This window comes from Artemia franciscana, chromosome 20 (genome assembly GCF_032884065.1).
Source record: "Artemia franciscana chromosome 20, ASM3288406v1, whole genome shotgun sequence".
Classification (NCBI taxonomy): domain Eukaryota; kingdom Metazoa; phylum Arthropoda; class Branchiopoda; order Anostraca; family Artemiidae; genus Artemia; species Artemia franciscana.
Window position 1 is genome coordinate 24,410,935 of NC_088882.1, and position 20,469 is coordinate 24,431,403.

The window sequence follows — 20,469 nt, forward strand, 5'->3', positions numbered from 1 at the left end:
TAGGAGCTTGAAACTTCTACAGTAGGGTTCTCTGATACGCTGAATCTGATGGTGTGATTTTCGTTTAGGTTCTATGACTTTTAGGGGGAGTTTCCCCCTATTTTCTAAAATAACGCAAATTTTCTCAGGCTCGTAACTTTTGATGGGTAAGACTAAACTTGATGAAACTTATATATTTAAAATTAGCATTAAAATGCGATTCTTTTGATGTAGCTATTGGTACCAAAATTCCATTTTTTAGAGTTTTGGTTACTATTGAGCCGGGTCGCTCCTTACTACAGTTCGTTACCACGAACTGTTTGATATTGGATCCATTTGCTTTTATTTATCTCTACGAGAGTGAATTTTCAACTCTTCTACTGATTCAGGCAAAATCACCATGGATGATGCTGAAATTCCTGATGAAGCATAGGAAAATTTATAGGGGGTTACGTGGTAGGATCTTTCCATGGAGGAATTTATCATGAGGGAAGAAAGTTTCCATGAAGGGGCCGCGGGGTTTTTTAGCATTATTAAAAAAAAACAATGAGATAATGAATAAAAAAAATTTTCAGGTGGAAGTAATGAGCAGCATTAGAACCTAAAACGAACAGAAATTATCACGTATATAATGGGATTTGTCTGCTCCACAATACCTCACTCTTCATGCTAAAGTGTTTTTAGTAATTTCAACTATTTATTCTACTTCCTTTGTGATTCAGGGGTATAAAAGAATTGGGACCAAATTGAAGCTTTAGTGTAAAGAGCGAGGTATTGGTGAGGGGGAGAACCCCCTCAGATACGTAATAAAAATATAAAATATAGAATTTCGTTATGTAAGTTAATTCGTAAGTTACGTATATTTATTACTAATAAAAACGTTCGTAAAAAAGTTCCAGTTGCCTTTTTAATTAACCAAAAATTGAAGCACAAGTACGCCTCCTCCCCCACCCTTTTTTTTTATCAAAATCGTCCTATCAAAACTATGAGAAAGCCATTTAGCCAAAAGAAACTAATATTCAAATTTAGTTTTAATTATTCATGTGCGGTGAGCCAAAATCACAACATGCATTAATTAAGTCAGAAATTAAGTTAAAAAAACAGGTTGTTTAATTGCAAGTAAGGAGCGATATTATAACTTAAAACGAACAGAAATTTTTCCATATATGATAGGGGTTGTCCCCTCCTCAACGCCTCACTCTTTACGCTAAAGTTTTTTATTATGTTAAAAAGTAGAGTTGTGAGAAAGAGTCGAACCTTAGCGTAAAGAGCGAGGCGTTGAGGAGGAGAAAACCTCTTTCATATACGGAATAATTTCTGTTCGTTTTTAAGTTTTAATGTCGCTCCTTACTTGCAATTAAAAAAACTCGTTTTTTTATTCAATCTTAAAAGACACATATTCTCATTAGTTTCATTCGTTTTGACTCTAGCCCATCCAAATATATAGAAAAGTCAAATAGTTGATCAAACTTTCAATTTGAGTTTTAATTTAAGCCAAATGAATCAGGTTACCTGTACTTAGAGGGTGGCATCGTCATTCTTACTTTTTTGGACGATTTAAATCATTTTAAGCTCAGCTCCATTGTTCAATGTAATCTACAGTGAACACCCAGTAAAATCCAATTTTAACTTGTTTTACGTTTAAAATTTGTGCCTTAGTTTTCATGGATAGACTTAACCTTTTTAAGTGAAATACCAAAAATAAAGCAAAATTTGTTTTTAAAAATCAGGTGGCGTTTTAGAAGCTACTTTGACCGAGACGTAGACAAGTGAATTCCAAGAGATTGCTAGATGAATTTTTATCAGATGATTATCGCGAGCAAACCAAAACCATTTCAACATTGTCTATTCTTCTTGAATCTTTTTTATTCTATTTTTGATGGCCCTGATTTGATCAGTTTTAAGCAACTAGTAATTTCTCAGAAGCCTCCAAACTTATGTAGAGTTTTATTACGCGTCTCTTCAATCTTACCGCCTCAGTTCACTCAGGGAGACTGTACGTTGGCTGGTAGGTGGTGACAGGAAAATGCGTAAGAGAGGGGATTTTGCCCCCTCAGTCGATGATTTCATGAATTTTCCCATAATTACCAATATTTTGTACTCCCTTCTTCCGAACTTCAGTAACCTCATCCCAAAATATTTTGTGTAGTTTCTTGAAGATTTCAATTTAGTTCTCATTTCCAAAATCAGATTTTGTTGCGGTATGCAGTTTAGACTTAAGAGGGCAGACAATATACAAGTCGAAGGAACTAATATAAACACAGGGTTTGTGCTTAAAATAAGATATTTTTTAAGTTAGGGAAGTATGGCTATCCTGTAAATCTTCGTCTGTTTTCAACTATTATATTTTAGGAGGATATCCAGACTGCCAAGGAAATCTTGGGCAAAATCAGTTCCATAATCCTCCACTGTTGTTTAATCTGGAAGAAGACATAGAAGAAAAGTTGCCTCTTAATACAAATAACGGGAAAAGTGAGGCAGGGAAAGCGTTGAAAAAAATCCTCAAATACTATGCACATTTTTATGAGAAACTTCAGGAAGGTGGAATAAGTAATACAACTTACGAAGTAGATTGGTCACTGAGGCCATGTTGCAATCCAAATGATGAATTCTGCAGGTGTGATAATCATTGGAAGGAACTCTGAAGATTGGTTGGATAATGTAGCTAATGTAGTTAATATTTTACCACGAAGTTCAGGTATCTTTTTACTGATTAAGAAAAATAAAGTTATGTGGAAAAAACTAAATCAATATATATCAACCTTTCTTTTCTTTTCTTTTTTTTTCATTTGATTTAACAGTTCACTACGAAAAATGAATTTCTTCTTTCATGTTGATAAGCGGATGCTACTGCTCTCACTACTTTAGACCTGTTGCAGCGTTAAGATGCTTGAGACGGAGGCACTCGTGGAAACTCTTCATTCTACCTTAAAATATCACTGCTAATGATTTTAAATGAATTTCAGCAATTTCTTTATTCTCCTTCTTAGGTTGGAAGTGATGCCTGCCAAACCACTTATTCAACCCAGATAAAATTTGGAAGTGGGGATCAGGAAGTGAGTGTTCAAACATGTCCTATTTAAATTGCTCAAGGGGTCGTTTGTTTACGTAAGCACTATGAAAACGGGTATTGTCGTGTACATGAACGATTTCTGAGGTCAGCTTGCCACATCTAGTATTTTGAACAGCTCTCCATGAGCATTGCAAACTCTCTCAATAATAATTACCAGCAATTGATCGTGTAAACTCTACAAGTAATACACCTTGTTGGTCCCAAAATCATTACAAGTCGTAATGACGTTTTATAAAAAATAGCAAGGTCGTATCAAGGGTTTGATCCCTTAGAATTTTTGTCTGGATCGTAAAGACGTAAAGAAAATGCGTACAAAATAATTTTTGACGCATATATTAAAATTGTTTTGGAAGCCCTCCCCCCCCAAAAAAAAAAATAATTCCCCACCCCCAGAACAAAATCTTGGATACGCCCTTGGAGGAAAGTATTTCAAGGTTCTGCCCTATATGAAACTAGTGGCCAAACAGGATAAGGAAGAGGTTTTTGGGACGAAATTCTTAGATCTAGAGTCGTTTTTTTTTTAGTAAGAAAGTAAATGATACCATAGGAAAGTGCCTTACTTGCGCCACTCTCTACCACGCAACCATATTTTTGCCCGGGAGAAGGCAAAATAAATCTGAGCGAAAATTATTGAGAAAGCCTGTGAAATTAAAAGCCAGTGAATGAAGCATTAATTCAGCTCTCAAGCGGTGAGCATTAATAGAGGATTATGTGTTGGATTATTTCACGACTGCATTGCGTGGACTTGGTATGAAGTTATGGCTTCCAGTCAATTTTTGCATTGTCATATGCTGAACTTTACTAGCCGATGCATGTATGCTGGCGTGAAAACTGATAAATTTGTCAAGAGTAGTGTGGAGTTTTTTCCAAGAAACTATTCTTGAGGGGAGAAAGTTATTACATGAATTAAGCGGTTGTATTGATAGATGCGTAGAGTTCCTTAAGGTTAAGGATAGCATCATGGATTTTGTAAAAATAATGTATAAATGCTCAAAAGAGAAAATGACAATTTCCTAGATTTATGATTTGGGACTCTTCAGAAGTCCCAGTGGGTACTGAACTAGTTTCGGCGTGCATCACTTCTACGGTAAATCAAATGTGTAGAAAGATGGAAGAAACTATAACCGAATTCAGACAAGGGTCATTGTTTAAGGCTACCCCTGATTTGGACAAAAATACTGATGAAATCCCCCTCCACTATATTCTATAGTGGTGAAAAAAATCCCCCTAAATCCTTGCTGACTCCTGAAGCTCGTAAATTAGCTATTGATTCAGTGTGTAATACGGATCGTCGCAAATCAGAGTTTAAGTTCTTGTAGACAATTTTAGAACGGCTGAGAGAATTGCATATTTGTTTATAACTTCAGACGCTAGTGTAGCTGTAAAAATCGAAGCTAGACAGTTTATGGGAATCTCAAAGCAGGGACCATTCGAGTTTCATGTTGGATTACAAGCCATAATTCTTTACTGCATTAATGCCGAACCTTGTGGGCTTTCATTTAATTTTAAATTATCATTCACTTCTCAGAATGATCTTGATAATTTATTGAATAATCCCCCTAAACTTGGATACGAGATTCTCCTCGTCGAAAATTATCGGTATCCACCCGCAGATGCTATAATTGCCTCAAAGATGATGGCCACGTAGCTAAAGATTGTACTTCTCCAGATATATGGGCGCTCTGCGCAAACTGGACACGGACATACCAAAAAATCTCCTTGCATTAATATTTTATATTGTGTATCATGCCAATCTAGAAAACATCTGTTACTCTTTCAGCTGTCCCAAAAACCGAAAGCTGATATATCCCCAGCAAATTCATAGAATTAGCAACTAACCCCAGTTCTGTATCGGTGTTATCTTGGAAAATAAACGGTGGCATCCTGAATAAGCTTGCCTCGCTTGAAAAAAATGGTTGAAAAATATGACAAAAAAAATATTACAAAACTTGCTACAAAATCTCGTGCTAATTCTAATTTGTTATATCCTGCTTCTCGTCAGAAACCAAAAGGCCGACTTGTGGAGGGCTGTCTGTCTTGAGCAAGTATAAGTTGGAAGGTTTGTATTCGGAAGATCGCTTTCTTGCCGTTTGTTGAAATGGTTTCGCTATTATGAATGTTTATTTACCCACAAATTATGGTGATCAGGCCTCAGAAATGAGGTTCAATAACACATGTCGCAAGTTGGCTGAATATGTAAAATAACTACACCATTTACTCCCGCGTTGTCACATCATTGGCGATTTCGCCTCTTGTTTATCAAGTGATCGCTGCCCCCGAGCTCAAATTGTAAAGAAGATTTTCCTAATGTGTTCCATGTGCTCCCGAAAAATCAAGAGTTTCCCTTCATATCCGTAGCTAACATTACTTCAAACATCGATCAAGCTCTGTGCTCCGGCGAGCATGTGCATGTAGTTTCAGTTTTGAATGATTTTTTGTGTAGTGATCATATTCCTATTAATGTGAGTATTCCAGTATCTGATTCTCCAAGAGCCCCCCCCCCCATGTTGGAAATGGTCCTTCAGGAAATTTTGGGATGTTACCGACATAGGACTTTTCCGGGAAGTTTGTGATGATATTTTGATTAAAATAAAAGCTTCTTACCACCTCCTTCAATCTTCTTCTATTGTTATGGACGAGCATGAACTTCGTTTACAGCTTAATCTATCTTGTGAACAAAATTATTCATGTTATTAGATGTGCAGATCATGCAGCTGTACCTGTTCGCAACTCTGGAGCGAAAAATGGAAAATACGGTTGGTCTCGAAATCCAATTTTAGTTAGTGCATGTTCCCAGGCTAGAGAATGGTTGCGTATATGGCAAGAGTGTGATAGGCTAAGAGTTGGTCTTGTAAAAGCCGCCCATATTTATATGAAAAGAAAGTCTGTAAAGTGCACCGTGATCATGTTGCCAATATCAAAGCTGAACTGACGTTAAAAATCGCTGAAGATCCAAATTTGCCTCAGAGGTCTTGTCCCGGTCGATCATATAATATTAGTGCTTTAGAAATACCTGGTTCTGACTGGGTGGCTGATTTTTCTTCCCAGGTTAAAGCCACCTGTAGTCCACAGGCTATAATGTTTGATTAAAGAGGTCATACCGAAGCTTAAAAAGAATTTCTTTTGTGGGTCGAATAGGATTTATATTTGCCATCTTGGATTTACCAGTGATTACCTTTTGGACCATATGACTTTACTGTTCCAGATGATTTTTACAGAAGTTGTGCCCGATTGCTTATGTGTTGGTATTGTGACTCCGGTTTTGAAAAAAGGGGAACCGCTTTCTCGATGTTCGTCTTATAGGCCAATTACAGTTTCTAGTGTGTTTTCGAAGATTTTTGACTTATCGATTATTAATCATATTTGACAACAGTGTGTCAGGCCCCCTTTTCAGTTTGAGTTTCAACCGCGTCTCGGTTGCTACCACGCTTTAAGGAATTTATGTAGAATATTAAAGGATGCTGAAAGGTCTGGTAGCCTTTTGGCTCTTGGCACATATGACATTAGCAATGCTTTTGGATCTCTAATTCTTTCTCGCTTTGTCCTTCAGATCTTCGCTTTGTCCTTCAGAAATTAGTGTGAATCTTTGAATTAAACAAGGGACATTTACCTCTCTTACTATCTATAATAACGCGACCCTAAGAGCCCAAGAGGATTTATTTCCTTGCTGTATATTGAACGGCACTAGTGCGTCTCTTTTATGTTATGCGGGTGACCTTCTTAACCTAAGAAGGGCTGTGTTTAGTTCGGAAAAAGGTTTTAGGGAGATTGCTAAAAATTATGATGAATTCTGAAAAGAGGTTTCAGACCCGTTCTGAAACCCTTGATAGAGTAAATGTGGGTAATTCTGATGTTGTACCATTGCAAGAGCTTGTGTACCTTGGTTTAATCGTGGTAAACGCCGCGTTGTGAAAGCATATAATGCTGTTTCTCTCCCTCATGTTCTATACCTGGTTCCTTTCTGGGGCATTTTTAACCAGTCAGATAAAATAGAAATCAGGAGGGTTTATTTCAGCTATTTAGAGTTCCTTATTCGGGTTCTTCCTTGAACTAGGGATGGTAGACTGTGGGAGAGATACAGTTTGCCTGATCTTCTGGATGCTGTAGAGTGGCTATTTTCTAAGCTTACAGATTATCTGTCGAACCACCCCGGGAAGGATTTTTTTAAAATACTAGTTTCTTTTTTTGCTGGGTTATTATCATTTTTATGTTGTATTTATTTGTATGTTTCATTTAAAGAGATTTACCAGCCTTGGAGTGGCTTACTTTTCCGAATTGTTTGGCTTATTCGAGTTTAGTCTGCACGTATTTGCTCTTGTTTTTGTATGTGTTTTTTTATTTTCTTCCTGTCATACTCTATCGTGATACCTTGTATTTTTGATGGTTTATGAAATAAATTAATCAATGTATTAAAAATGTTGATAACCTAACTATTATGTTCGATTAAGAAGACAAAGTTTTTACATGATAGTTAATGAGCGAAATCTTCTTATTTTTTAATTTAAAAGAAAAGTATACTATGCGAGGACCACAATTGGGGAGGGGGAGATCCATTGTCCCCATAAATTTTTTGCTACTCCCCCTAGATTAAATTTTTTTTTGCAATTTCGTTGAACCGTGCCTTTTTAGGTACGCTTTGAAATCCCTAAGTTCTCGCTAAGGCTAAACTCAAATATCAGTTGTAAATTGTTTGCTTAATGTGTTTTGAATTTGGACAGACATTTGATCTTAAGGTTATTAACGATTAATATTTTATGATTTAGGACCATTGCTTAAACAGCCCTCGAATGATCATGGGTCAGATTAGGTACCCCCTTTTGGCTGTAAAAATTTGGAGGGGCGAGGGGGTAAGGAGAGGGAGAGAGAGCGTTGTCCCCAAAGATAATTTTTTGACCTTTAAGCCGTTTTGATTGAGACATCCATCTTAAAATCTGAATATGATACCACGAAGAGATTTGGAGATAAACGGACGGAAAGGGGTGACCCATTACCCTTTGATTTCTTCAGGTCCTTAAAAGAGGCACTAGAGGTTTTAGTTTGCAATTAAATTTGAGACTACACAGAATCTCATAAGGTCATCTCTTAAATATGATAATGCCGGGAAAAAAACTTCTGATAAACACATCTCTTTATCAAGTCAATGCTATTGCGTTGGTTGTAGCAAAGGAGACTTAAGATTCCGTCATAACTCAAGGCACGCTTTCTGTGTCCTAGTCATTCAATTTTTTACTTTACGACCATAGGAATTTAATTAGTTGCAATATAAAAAAAAAAAACAACAACAGGAAGTTAAGAGTTTTTTGCTTTACATGGACATGGTCTTGGGCATCTGCATTGGTTCGATTTCAAATCTGAGGGCGATTTCAGAAGATCTAGTTTGTATTGGGGTTGATGTCCAACAGGAAATTCTAGACCTGGAAAAGGATAGTAAAATATAAATTTAGATTATTCTTATTTATCCTACCCAAAAATTTCCACAAGGGTGGAGCCAAAACACAACGAGAATGTGAAACATTGTATAAAACTACGCAGTTGTTTGATATTTTATTGCAAAAAAAATCATAATAGCTTTTCCAAACTTGAACCCTTTTCCCCAAGTTGTTTGACCCCTTCCCTGTCTCTTCCTCCACCAAACCAAAATTTGAATTACAGCCAGGGCATTTTATATCGAAATTACTGGATGATCTGCCGTCCTAGTCAGTTGAAAGAGTGTAATGTAGGCTATATGCAAGTCAGTACCATAGTTGCCAAAGAAACTTGCTTGCACATCTTTGTTTTTCAGTTCTTTTACTGCAGCAAGGGGACATGCTCATATACAAAATACGTGTCTTAGGACCTGATAATATCTTATCTGGCGAGTGCGCGTACAACTAAGCTAATCACTGATCTGGAAACAACGGGTTATTGAAGCAAGTAATTCTCCAGAACATCTTTACAATCAGAGTTATGACGCTTTCAGACAAGAGAGAATAACTATAGAGTATACGTTTTGTTTTCTTTTTATGCCTCAGCCTAAAGGCATGCGAGTGTTTCTCATAATAGAAATTCCACACAGTCAGTAGGCCCACAGGCAGTACAATAGTGCTACCTAAGTAAAGAGTGAAGAGACTATGTATTTTTTTTTTCACCTGCCTACTTTGTATGGGAGGAATTTCCGTACAAACTTTGGAGGGAGCTCATTCGGGCGAATATTGAAAGTTGAAGTTGAAAAAATCAAAAGCGTCATTTTCAAGAATCAAAAGTGATTGGAAGGCACCACTCCCCCTTCCACATCCTTTTTAGCTGGCCCAAAGGGCCCAATAACTATGAATCCAGGGAATGCATGACCCCTCACAGTTCCTGGGGCAAGAGCTTTAAATTATCCAAGTTGCTCAACGTGTGTATATGTGGTTTGTTATTGGGAAAGGAGGGAAGGTTAGTCCAGGGTATGTCCGGAAAGGTTAATAATATTGATTTTAAACCCCAGGGAATGTCGAGGGAGACGTTGAAATTAATCAAAAGCCACTATGTGCATGCATGGATGCATGACGTCGATAGGGCATATCGGCAATATCTTAGAAACAGCTAACTTGAAACTTAACACCCGTGATCAGGCTGTCAACTAACACTGTGTGCAGTCAGGGTGTCAACAGGGCGTATTTGCAATAATCCAGGAACAGCTAAACTGCCAAAGGTTTTAAGTTGAAACTTTAAGGGCATATTGAGAGGATACTGAACAAAATCAAAAGAAAGTATGTGTATATAGAAGTGAAAAAAGACGTATCTGCAAGATACCAGGAACAGCTATGAATACAAATACGAAACTTTCAGGATATGTTGAGGGGGCTATTGCGCTAAATCAAAAGACAATGCATGCATCCAAGTTGTCAAAAGGGCATATTTGCAAAATCTCACTAGTGGCTATGGGTACTAAAGTAAAATCTTTTAGGACACGTTGAAGGTGACGTTGAAATAAATATCAAGAGATGTATCTGTAATAATTCAAAAGTGGCTACGGGTATATTGAGAACTAATTCGAAAGACCCTATGTGCATCCAGATTGTGATGTTGTCAAAAAGGCGTGTCTGCCATATCTTAGGAATGGCTAGGGGCATTTAGCTGAAGCTTTCAGGGCATGTTGGGGGGATGTTGAACTAAATCAGACATTACTTGCATACAGGTTGCCTAAAAAGGTATGTCTGCAAAGCCTCAGGTATAGCTAAGGGCATAAATATGAAACTTTCAGGGCATGTTGATGAAAATATAGAACTAAACCAAAAGACGCTATGTACATCCAGGCTATCAGTAGGACGGGACTGTCATATTTCAGGAACGGCAAAGGGTTTTAATTTAAACTTACAGAGAATATTGAGGGGGCGTGGGACTATATCAAAAGACACAATACTTATTCAGGTTTTCGAAAGAGGTACCTTCAATATCTCTAGAACGACTACGGGTAGATACTTTTTAATAGATAATTTATTAGCGACTGAACCGAAAACTCAGTGTTTCCCATCTACAACTACAAAAAAAGATTAAGTTGGCACTAAAAGAAATGAGAAACAAACACAGCGAAACAACTACGGGAATCAATTTGAAACTATTAAAGAATTTGAACTAAACCTAAAGACATAATTTGCATCCAGTTTTTTCAAAGGGGCGTATCTGCAATATTTCAGGAGCGGCCAAGGGTAGTGAGTTAAAATCCTAATAGAATATTGAGGGGGTGTTGAACTGAATCAACAGACATAGCGTGCATCTATGGGGAATTAACTTGTATTTTTGAAGGTATTTTTAACTACGTGCGTCCAGGTTGCCATAAAGGTTGATCTGCGAAATCTCAGGAACCAATAAGGGTATCAAGTTAAAACTTTCATGGCAAGTCTAGAGGGATGTTGAAATTAATCAAAATAAACCGTATGCATCCAGATTTTCAAAAGGGCATATCTGTAATGTATCAGGAACAGCTAGGGTATTAGGTTTAATCCTTCAAAGGATATTGAAAGCTAATCGAAAAACCCTATGTGTATCCAGGTTGTCAAAATATTTTATCTGCAATTCATAGAAACCTCTATGTATATAAAGCAGATTACTTTCAAGGAATGTTGGCAAAGATGCTGAAATAAGTCAAAAGACACCAAGCGCATTGAGGTTGTCAGAAGGGCGCTCTATGTCAAAACAGCATTTCTGGAATCTCTCAGGAATGGGTAAGCGTTTCAAATTAAAATTCTTAGGGAATTTTGAGGGTGATATTGACCAAAAGTGAAAGACACTACATGTATTCATGTTGTTAAAACGGAGTAGCTGCAGTATCAAAGGTACGGCAAAGGGTATTAGCTGAAACTTGCAGGGCACGTAGAACTAAATCAAAAGACACTACTTGCATTCAGGTTGTCAAAATTATGAATCCGGGTATTCAAATGGGGGTATATGCAATATCTCAGGCATGGATATAAATAAGGCGATAAGGTATAGAGGTAGGGTATAAATTAACCGTTTACGGAACCTATCTGAAACTTTTGAGGGATATCAGGGAGGGAAATCAAGTAGATTTTGAACTTTGACTTAAAGGGACCAAGGGAAGCTTATCTAGGAAAAATATGTTTGAAGAAATTGTGGTTGAATTGATTCCTAGTGTGAAATTTTCTTTTTATATTTTGATATCCTTACAATTTGAGGCAAAGATCCAGTTTCGTTAATTGTTGTCGTCCTGTTGCATTTATACTGTTCAAATAACAAATTGGAACTTTTTTAATAAAGGAGCTCAAACAGCATTGACTGAACAAAACAAGCAGTTAAAAAATATAACAAAATAAAATTGTTTTGATAAAATGGTCAATCAATGATTTGTCTATATTCAAGATTCTAACATGATAGGGGTCAGGATTGATTCGGCCGTATTGAACACAAAGATTATCCAGCCTTTCAGTCTAATTATTTGAATTATATTCCCCATACCCATCCATTCAAACTTCTATGGTACAGAGAAGTTTCTTTTGCAGAATTTTGTCCGGAATAAAAACAGGAAGCCAAAACCTCAATTCCTAAAATCAAAACAAAAAACCTAACACAATCTTACAAATTTTCCTTTTATAAACCGATAACAAAAAATTTAAAACGAGCAGAAATTGATTGTTTAAAATCATTTTCAAAAAGAAGTTTTCAAAAAAAAGAAGAGAAATATTGAACCAAAGACTACTAAAAATAAGGCCAAATGATAATTCAAACTTAAAGCGAAGATGAATTGCTACCAATGAGAGAGAGAGAGAGAGAGAGAGAGAGAGAGAGAGAGAGAGAGAGAGAGAGGTCTATTATTAAATGAAAGACAATACAAAATACAATTCAAAATTGAATCACAATACACTTATTCCCCCTCGAAAGGCTCCATGGCCAGGGATACAAGGGGGATATATTAAATGATCCTTAAGAGACTTTTTAAAAGTCCCAAACGAGTGGCATCTCTGTACAGAAGAAGGTACTGAATTTCAGACCTGTTGACAAGCAAGGAGGGGTTGGAATCTTATCGAATAGTAGGGGTAGGTGGAATGTAGATATTATTTGAAGAACGAAGGCTATATGGAGCTAAATCAGAAATAAACATATGAGTTTTTCGAAGAGATTTTGGAAGATTGCCGTGAAGCTGATGAAAGACAAAAGAAGCACAAGAAATGATGTAAATAGACCGTAGACTTAAGAGCTGTGTTGGTGAAGATCAGTTGATGTCCATAACCAGACGCCGTGCTTTATTATGCATGACGGAAAGTGACCACAGCGTAGACGGAAAAGTAGACATCCATGCAATGGGGCAATAAGAAACATATGACTGGACAAGATAGAAGAAAAAGAAGTTTCAGAATAGATCCAGGAAATGTGTGTCTAAGTTTTCGAATGATACCCGAACTCCGTGACACATTAACCCTAATCATGGCTATATGGTTTCTGAATGAAAGATTCTCATCAAGAAGGATACCAAGAAACCGGACCACCCGATTCTCTGGTCTACACAGGGAGCCTTGTGACACCTGAAGTTGTGTAAGCTGAGGGAAAGCTATACCAATTCTAGAAAAAATAAGAAAATGTGACTTACCAATATTCAGTACCAAGTAATTTACATTAAACCATGAAATAACTCTCTCAAATAATGCCACAAGATTAGACTTAATATCACACTCCGTCTTCCCAAGGGTCCCAAGAGTGGTATCATCAGCAAAAGCAACAATAAAATCTTCATTAGAAATAGTATTGGAACACGACCGAGCATCCGGATGACACATCTTGCAGCATGCCAGAGATCTGGTGTTTTTTTTACCGTCAAAATCAGATCATTAGCATATCAGAAATAAAATGGGACCAAGAACAGATCCCTGAGGGACGCCATAATATACTTCAGAAGGGCTCCAGAAAAGCGGATCAATTGAAATAAGCCTACCAGAAAGATATGAATCAAACCAAAATAAAGCGTTTGATCTTATACCGATATGCGATAGTTTACAAAGAAGAATCCGATGAGTCAAGGAATCAAAAGCTTTACGAACATCTAAAAATAAAGCTGTCGGGATATGACCAGAATCTATTGCCGAATGAATGAAATTCGAGAAAGTCGCGCAAGCATGCTCCGCAGAGTGACTCGCTCGGAATCCAAACTGGAAATCATGCAAAAATTATTTTGCATCCAGAAAACTATGAAGCCTGGATAGCATAGCCTTCTCTAAAATTTTGCTGAAAACAGATAGGAGAGAAATTGGCCTATAATTAGCAGGATCACTCCGAGAACCACCTTTATACAGCACTATAACCTTAGCTCGCTTGAGAGATTCGGGGAAAATTCCTTTCTCGAAAGACAGATTGACAAGCTTAGTCAATGGTGACAGAATAGCAGGCAGAATGACCTGCTATTCTGTCTGGCCTGCTGATAATTTTAGGGGGTATTTTTTTAGATCCCCATAAAAAATTGCAATGAATAATCAACTCAAATTTAAAACAAACAGAAATTGCCCCTAACAGGAGTAAGAATAACGCCCCTCAGTCTTCCAACGATCAAAACGCCATTTGTGCTTTTAGAAATAGATTCAATGTATATATATAAATAAGTTGTCGGGTGACGTCATGTTTGTGTGTTGACTGACGTCATGTTTTCGACTGACGAAATTACAGACCGGGACATCGGGACACAAATGACAACTGGGACACCGGCACATAGGGAATATAAATGACGACACTCAAATAGAAAGCGACCGGGGCACAAGGAATGTTCGATTAGCAATCACCATCAACAAAGCACCAGGACACAAATGACGACCGGGACACAGGGAGTATAAATGACGACCAGGACATAAGTAAAAAAAAACTAAAAAAACTAACAAAAAGGTAAAAATTAAAAAAAAACTAAAAAGAAAAAAAACTAAAAACTAATAAAAAAACTAAAGAAGCTAAAAACAAAAAAAAAGAAAAAAAATGAAAAATAAAGGAGAAAAACAAAACTAAAAAAAACGAATGTATATACAGACCGGGATACAAATGACGACCGGGACACAGGGAATATAAGTGACGGCCGGGACACAGGGACACAACTACAACGGGGGCGCCGGGGGGCACAGGGGGATATATAAATGTCGACAGGGACACAGGGAATGTTCGATTAGCAATCACCATCAACAAAGCTCAAAAAACTAAAAAAACTCATAACTAAAAAAACTAAAAAAAAGGTAAAAAACTAAAAAAAAGACCAATTCAAAAACGAATGTATATACAGACCGGGACACCGGGACACAAATGACGACCGGGAAACCAGGACACAAGGAATATAAATGACGCCCGGGACACTCAAAGAGAAATCACAGACTGGGACACCGGGACACAAATGACGACCGGGACACAGGGACACAACTACAAAGGGGACGCCGGGGGGCACAGGGGGATATATAAATGACGACGGCGACACAGAGAATGGTCGAGTAGCAATCACCATCAACAAAGCTCAAGGGCAATCATTAGAATCATGAGGTATAGATCTGCATATGGATTGTTTTCCCATGGACCATTATACGTTGCATGTTCAAGAGTCGGTAAACCTGACAATCTATTTATATGCACAGACAATGGGACAGCAAAGAATGTTGTATATTCGCAAGTTTTACGTAGTTAAAAACATAATATAATATATATATATATATATATATATATATATATATATATATATATATATATATATATATATATATATATATATGTATATATATATATATATATATATATCTATATTCGCAGGTGGGACATAGGGACACAACTACAATGGCGCGTAACGACTTACGTGCGCGGGGGGGCTATATATATATATATATATATATATATATATATATATATATATATATATATATATATATATATATATATATATATATATATATATATATATTCGTTTTCTCTTTTATAACATTAACAAATCCAAAACTGCAGTGTCTGCCGGGAATAGATAGAATAATAGAGTCGGTCAACTTTTATTAGTTCTTTTCGGTAATCTTTGTTATTATGGTGTATATATGCACAAAGGCTAGGATCGTCAGCCCCTAACCCTTAATAAACATTTATTAAGAATTTTTCATGGGATCTTTCAAATCACTTCGGGTGGTATATTAAGGGGATTGGTTCTTAAAACTTTCAAGAAATTACCTGAATCGACAAATATTTATGCAAGTGGGAAAGAAAACATTTTGGAACTACTAAATACCTTTGCTTGCTGAGAGACCAAGTCAAATGTTTGAACACAAGATCCCTTGATCTTATGCACATGCTCAGTGCCTGGGGAAGGATCTAATTCCTAATAGAAAAAAATCACATTTTAATTTTACAAAATTCACGCAATAATTTTAAATTTAAGTAAATAGCTTGACTTACAGCATCTGAAAACACAGAAAAATGTTTATAATAGCCTAAAAAATAAGCAACATACCTGGGTAGTAATCTTCAAGTTCTATATTTCCCTCACCTGACGAGTAAAGTTGGTGTTGTTTTAGAAGTTCAAGGCCTTCATCTAACAAGGAGTCAGGCCTCCAAAATACATTCTCATCTCGTCCATTTTTTGAATAACTTCTATTTTTAATGCTCATTGCATTGTTTGAAGTCAGTAAACAGGTCAAAATGAATAATACCTAAATGAAAGGTTGTATTAACTCTTTAAAATGAACAAAGTGTGACGAGTTTAGCTCGAGGGCATTTAAAAGCAGTCAAAATCAACAATAATACATTGAGTCCACTTCAATCTCAGTGTCAAAAGGCCTTTTTTATCTGTTAAGTACAGCATCTCCAGAAGTAGTCTAAGCGGTCATATGTTGAAGTACTACTAAAAACAAACTCACGGCAGGATCAAACTGTCAAAGGCCTATACAACTGCACAAGGTCCTCTATCCCAATCTATTGAAAGTTTCATTCTTAACCCCCCACTGAACAACTGATCAATTGTACAATTAACGCAGCATTGGTTAAAACGTATTTATGGTTAAAGGTAAACCAGCTTGTTCTAAATATAGGTAAGTCGAGTTTTGTTATCTTTTTGCAGTCCAAATTATTATTCTTAGATTACAGAAATACCTTCACCGAAGGGATCCGTTAAGTGATCGAGGTCTGTCAAATACATTGGAATATAAATTTATAAGAATTTATCATTTAAGTACTATGTGTAAGCTATTAGTAAAATATTATCACATAGTTTAGGAATTCTTCCAAATTAAAGCATGTCTTTCCTTCATACATTTTACGGCTATTGTTTTTTTTCTCTGGTACACTCCTATATTTTGTGCCTTTCGTCTTCATGGCTTGGCATTTTCCATTCTATACTTTACCCGACCCGATACGTGTCCTAAAAAATAATCCTTATAGGATTTTTAATTGCAACAGGGAATTGGGTTTCGATGAGGTTAGTATATAGTAATTTTAATATAACGCCTGCTGCTAGATTGCGTGATTTTTATACACTGCTTTTATGCAAAAGTATCAGAATAGGTGCCTTTTAGGCTGTTCTGCAGGAGTGTTTCGCGAGAAGTTTAACGTTCATGATCATGGTACTAGACAAGGGGAGATGTTGAGGTTCCTGGCCTAGCTTCAAGTGGGACTGCTTTTTCATAAATAATTTCTGAGACTGCTTTTTCATCTGTATATAGAGGACCTAGGCTTAGGAATAAGCTTAGCCCTAGTGTTAAAGAACTTCATATTCAGTAACTTAAACCTGAGTTATGTAGCTTCTCGGCAAGTATACCTTCGAAACAAATTGAACTTGAATAGCAATAAAATTCATATTGGTAATTTAGAAAAAAGATACTTCTGTATCATTCAAATCACACTCAATAAGTGAAGTTAGGTTCTTTCGTGAAACAAACAACTATGAAGGTACATTTTCTGAGAAAAACTGGTTTCATAGCCACATAGACAAAATTCAATTTAGTTTGTTACGCATAGTGATAGAAGATAGTGTCTGAACACAGATTTTGCAATGAAGATCTGGGATTTGCCAAAGACTGAAAATGAGGCAATTATATTTTTCTAGGATAAGGGGTTGTTGCCCACAACAAAACAGTGTGTCAGTGGACACAACATGACTCTATACTCTTACGAGAAGGAACATTACAAGACGGAACGCATAGTGATAAAAGATACCTAACACACTCAGAAGACACTCAATAAGTGGTTAGGTTCTTTCGGAAAGCAAACTACGATGTCAGGTTAGCTTATAAAATCATTAGGTTAGGTCATTCGCCCATCAAAAGCGATTCCCGACAAGCCTTTTCAAATCACTTTAAAAGGAGGTGCAATCGTTCTGAATTCATACAGATATGATATTATTAATTTATCTCACAAAACAATTAGTATCTCAGAGACAAAAACAAATACTAAAACCGACAAAAGAATGAAAATAAAGCAATTTCTCAAAATTAAAATATATTATGTATTAAAATAAATTCCTTTATTGTAGTCACTTGGTGCTTTCTAGTCTTTGAATAAATAAAAAATTCAGGAGCGAAATTTAATGTATTTTTCTCGGAGGAAATATAAAAATAGAAGCCATCTGCTGCAGGTGTTTCAATATAAGATTTCTACACAGCCGGGAGAGGCTCAGAAAAGTACCAGCAATATCAGGATTTCCCTTGATTTGTATTAATCGCTCTTATTAAAGTTAAATCCTATCCCCAACAATAATAATAGGACCTTAATATGGACATAACAATTTTGGGGGGTCAGTCGCTACATCCAACTTTGAAGTGCTTCAAGAAGCTCCCATACCAATGGTGAAAAACCCGGAATTCATCTACAGAATTCATTAATGTCGTTTTTCAAACATTAAACAACAGGCTTTTTATATAAGAATATAATATATATGTATATATATATATATATATATATATATATATATATATATATATATATATATATATATATATATATATATATATATATATTGTTTTACTATACTGTTTGGTTCAGAATATAAGGTATTTTCAGCTGTTGCCACAACTACAGTCGTTTTAGAAATCCAGGCTTAATATAGTATTGATATCAAAGAGAGTAAGAAAAAACTATTTTAACCCAGCGGTGTCAATGTTTTGGGGGGAGGGTCGGCCTCTCCCCTTACTTGATTTTTCCCCCTAGATTTTGAAAAACACCTTTTTATTGAGTTATTCTCATTGAAAAATGCTTTTTTTGGCATTCTCATGGTAAGACTTGAAAGAAATTACTCCCCCCCTTAACATTGAAAAATAAATTTGTTTACCCCCTCCCCTAAATTTTCGTGAATTGACACCACTGTTCCAACCATGAGTAAAGATGAATTTGGTTTATCAGCAACCCTACGATGCTCAAGACACGTCCTGTTGCCAGCATCTCTCACATGCAATTATGGTCCTCACATTACCTTTACCCTACCACGTCGCTTGATCCATCCATCAGATGGATCTGATGGCCTCTTCCCGTCTAACCGTAAATAAATAATATGTTTATCGTATGAAGCATAGGTCAGTGGAGATTTAAGTAAGATTAAAGGTAACGTAGTCTCGTGTACAAAACATAAATTGCTTTTCTTTGTAAGTATTTTTGCCGGACATAAACTAAAATTAGAATCATAAAAAAAAACTTACAAAAACTATCATGATACTTTTGATAAAAGACACTTCAGCAGCGATTTCAAACAAAGTTTTACAAGCAAGTATGTATAAAGTAAGATGCTAAAACACTGCATTGCGCAACGCGTGGCGGAACAACAAAAGCTATAAAATTCAAATAAACTCAAGAATATTCTTTTTTTGTATAGGATTGATTGGAGTCTGTTCAATTTAGTTAAGGAATTTAACGTTTTTCTTCTATTTATATTTTTGGGAGAGTTATGTCTTAATTTTTATCATATTGTTTTCGTTCTAATAGAGCTTAAATGGATCACCTGTCTTCCCCATCCTTCGCAGGCACAAGAGCCTCTGGGAGATTAGTACCGTTTATTCATAGTACGTTTAATTAATATGAATAAAGGTTATCTTTTATCATAAGTACGTGTGCGAGTGTGTTGTATCTTCTATGCTAAACACTGCAATACGTAAACCACTATGATGCCATTATTCTTATTATTTCAACAAAGTGCCGTTATTGCAATGTTAAAAACACAGCAAACTACTGGCACCTCGAGTCTTATGACTTGATGTTGAAGACAACTTCTTAGGTTGAATTTTACTGTCTAAACAAATGTTGATTTCATTAAGCCTGTGTAGCTCGCAGTCAATGGATGCCCAGATTTCTTTTTTTAATTGAGGATGAAAAGGTTTAAAAATCTATATATTCCTAGTCCTTAAATTCTCAATCCAACGATCTATCTGCTAATTCCCAGGTCTGCATCAGCCTTTGTAGGTCAATTTAGGAGGTTGTATTCTCGGGAAGTCGGATTTTTTGCTGCGTAGAGGCACAATACCAGAATTTATTTCAGGAGGGGATGGATACATTCGAAAATAAGAAAAAAATGGATTGCATGGAACATAAAAGAAACCAAGAACATTGCTAAAACCCTGAAATTCAAAAGGATGGTGGTGTCCAAAGATTTCTTCATGCCTACATATCCGACATGTACGTTAATGTATTTTGGAGGGTGGAAATTCAGCGAGACAAAATAATATGAGTTTTACATAAGAATTCAAAGCATGGCCGTATCCAGGGAGGGGTAAGGGGTTTGGAACCCCTCCCTGAAATGTGTGTCTGGCTCGTTAAAATGTAAACAAAAACATTCATATAACAAATTTTGTATGCGATTTATGAGTTTCTTTTTGTGTACCCTCCTTCCCCCTCGAAAAAATTCTTGAATACGGCCCTGATTTTAAAAAAAATACAAAAATAGTGAAAGTTATATATTCATTTTGTATTTTCTTATTATCATTTACTTAGTAATCTTTTTGATTGGTAAAAACCTAGTA

At 36.1% G+C, this 20,469-nt stretch overlaps 2 protein-coding genes across 2 annotated transcripts in view; one reads left to right on the forward strand and one right to left on the reverse strand.

Moving 5' to 3' along the window:
• The window catches only part of LOC136039944 (arylsulfatase G-like), a gene marked incomplete at its 5' end in the record, with an annotated part of 41,159 nt that extends 38,413 nt beyond the window's left edge, over positions 1-2,746 (forward strand). Inside the window, 1 exon segment of the mRNA XM_065723945.1 lies at positions 2,332-2,746. Within this exon segment, the coding sequence (XP_065580017.1) occupies positions 2,332-2,624 (293 nt within the window).
• A 5,514-nt stretch (positions 2,747-8,260) lies between these two features.
• On the reverse strand, positions 8,261-19,238 carry LOC136040276 (uncharacterized). Its single transcript, XM_065724519.1, has 3 exons — positions 19,156-19,238; positions 15,981-16,179; positions 8,261-8,466 (listed from the first exon to the last, which is right to left on the reverse strand). The coding sequence occupies exons 1-3, from the start codon at positions 19,165-19,167 to the stop codon at positions 8,342-8,344; spliced, it is 336 nt and encodes a 111-aa protein (XP_065580591.1). The 5' UTR covers positions 19,168-19,238; the 3' UTR covers positions 8,261-8,341.
• Positions 19,239-20,469: the final 1,231 nt, after the last annotated feature.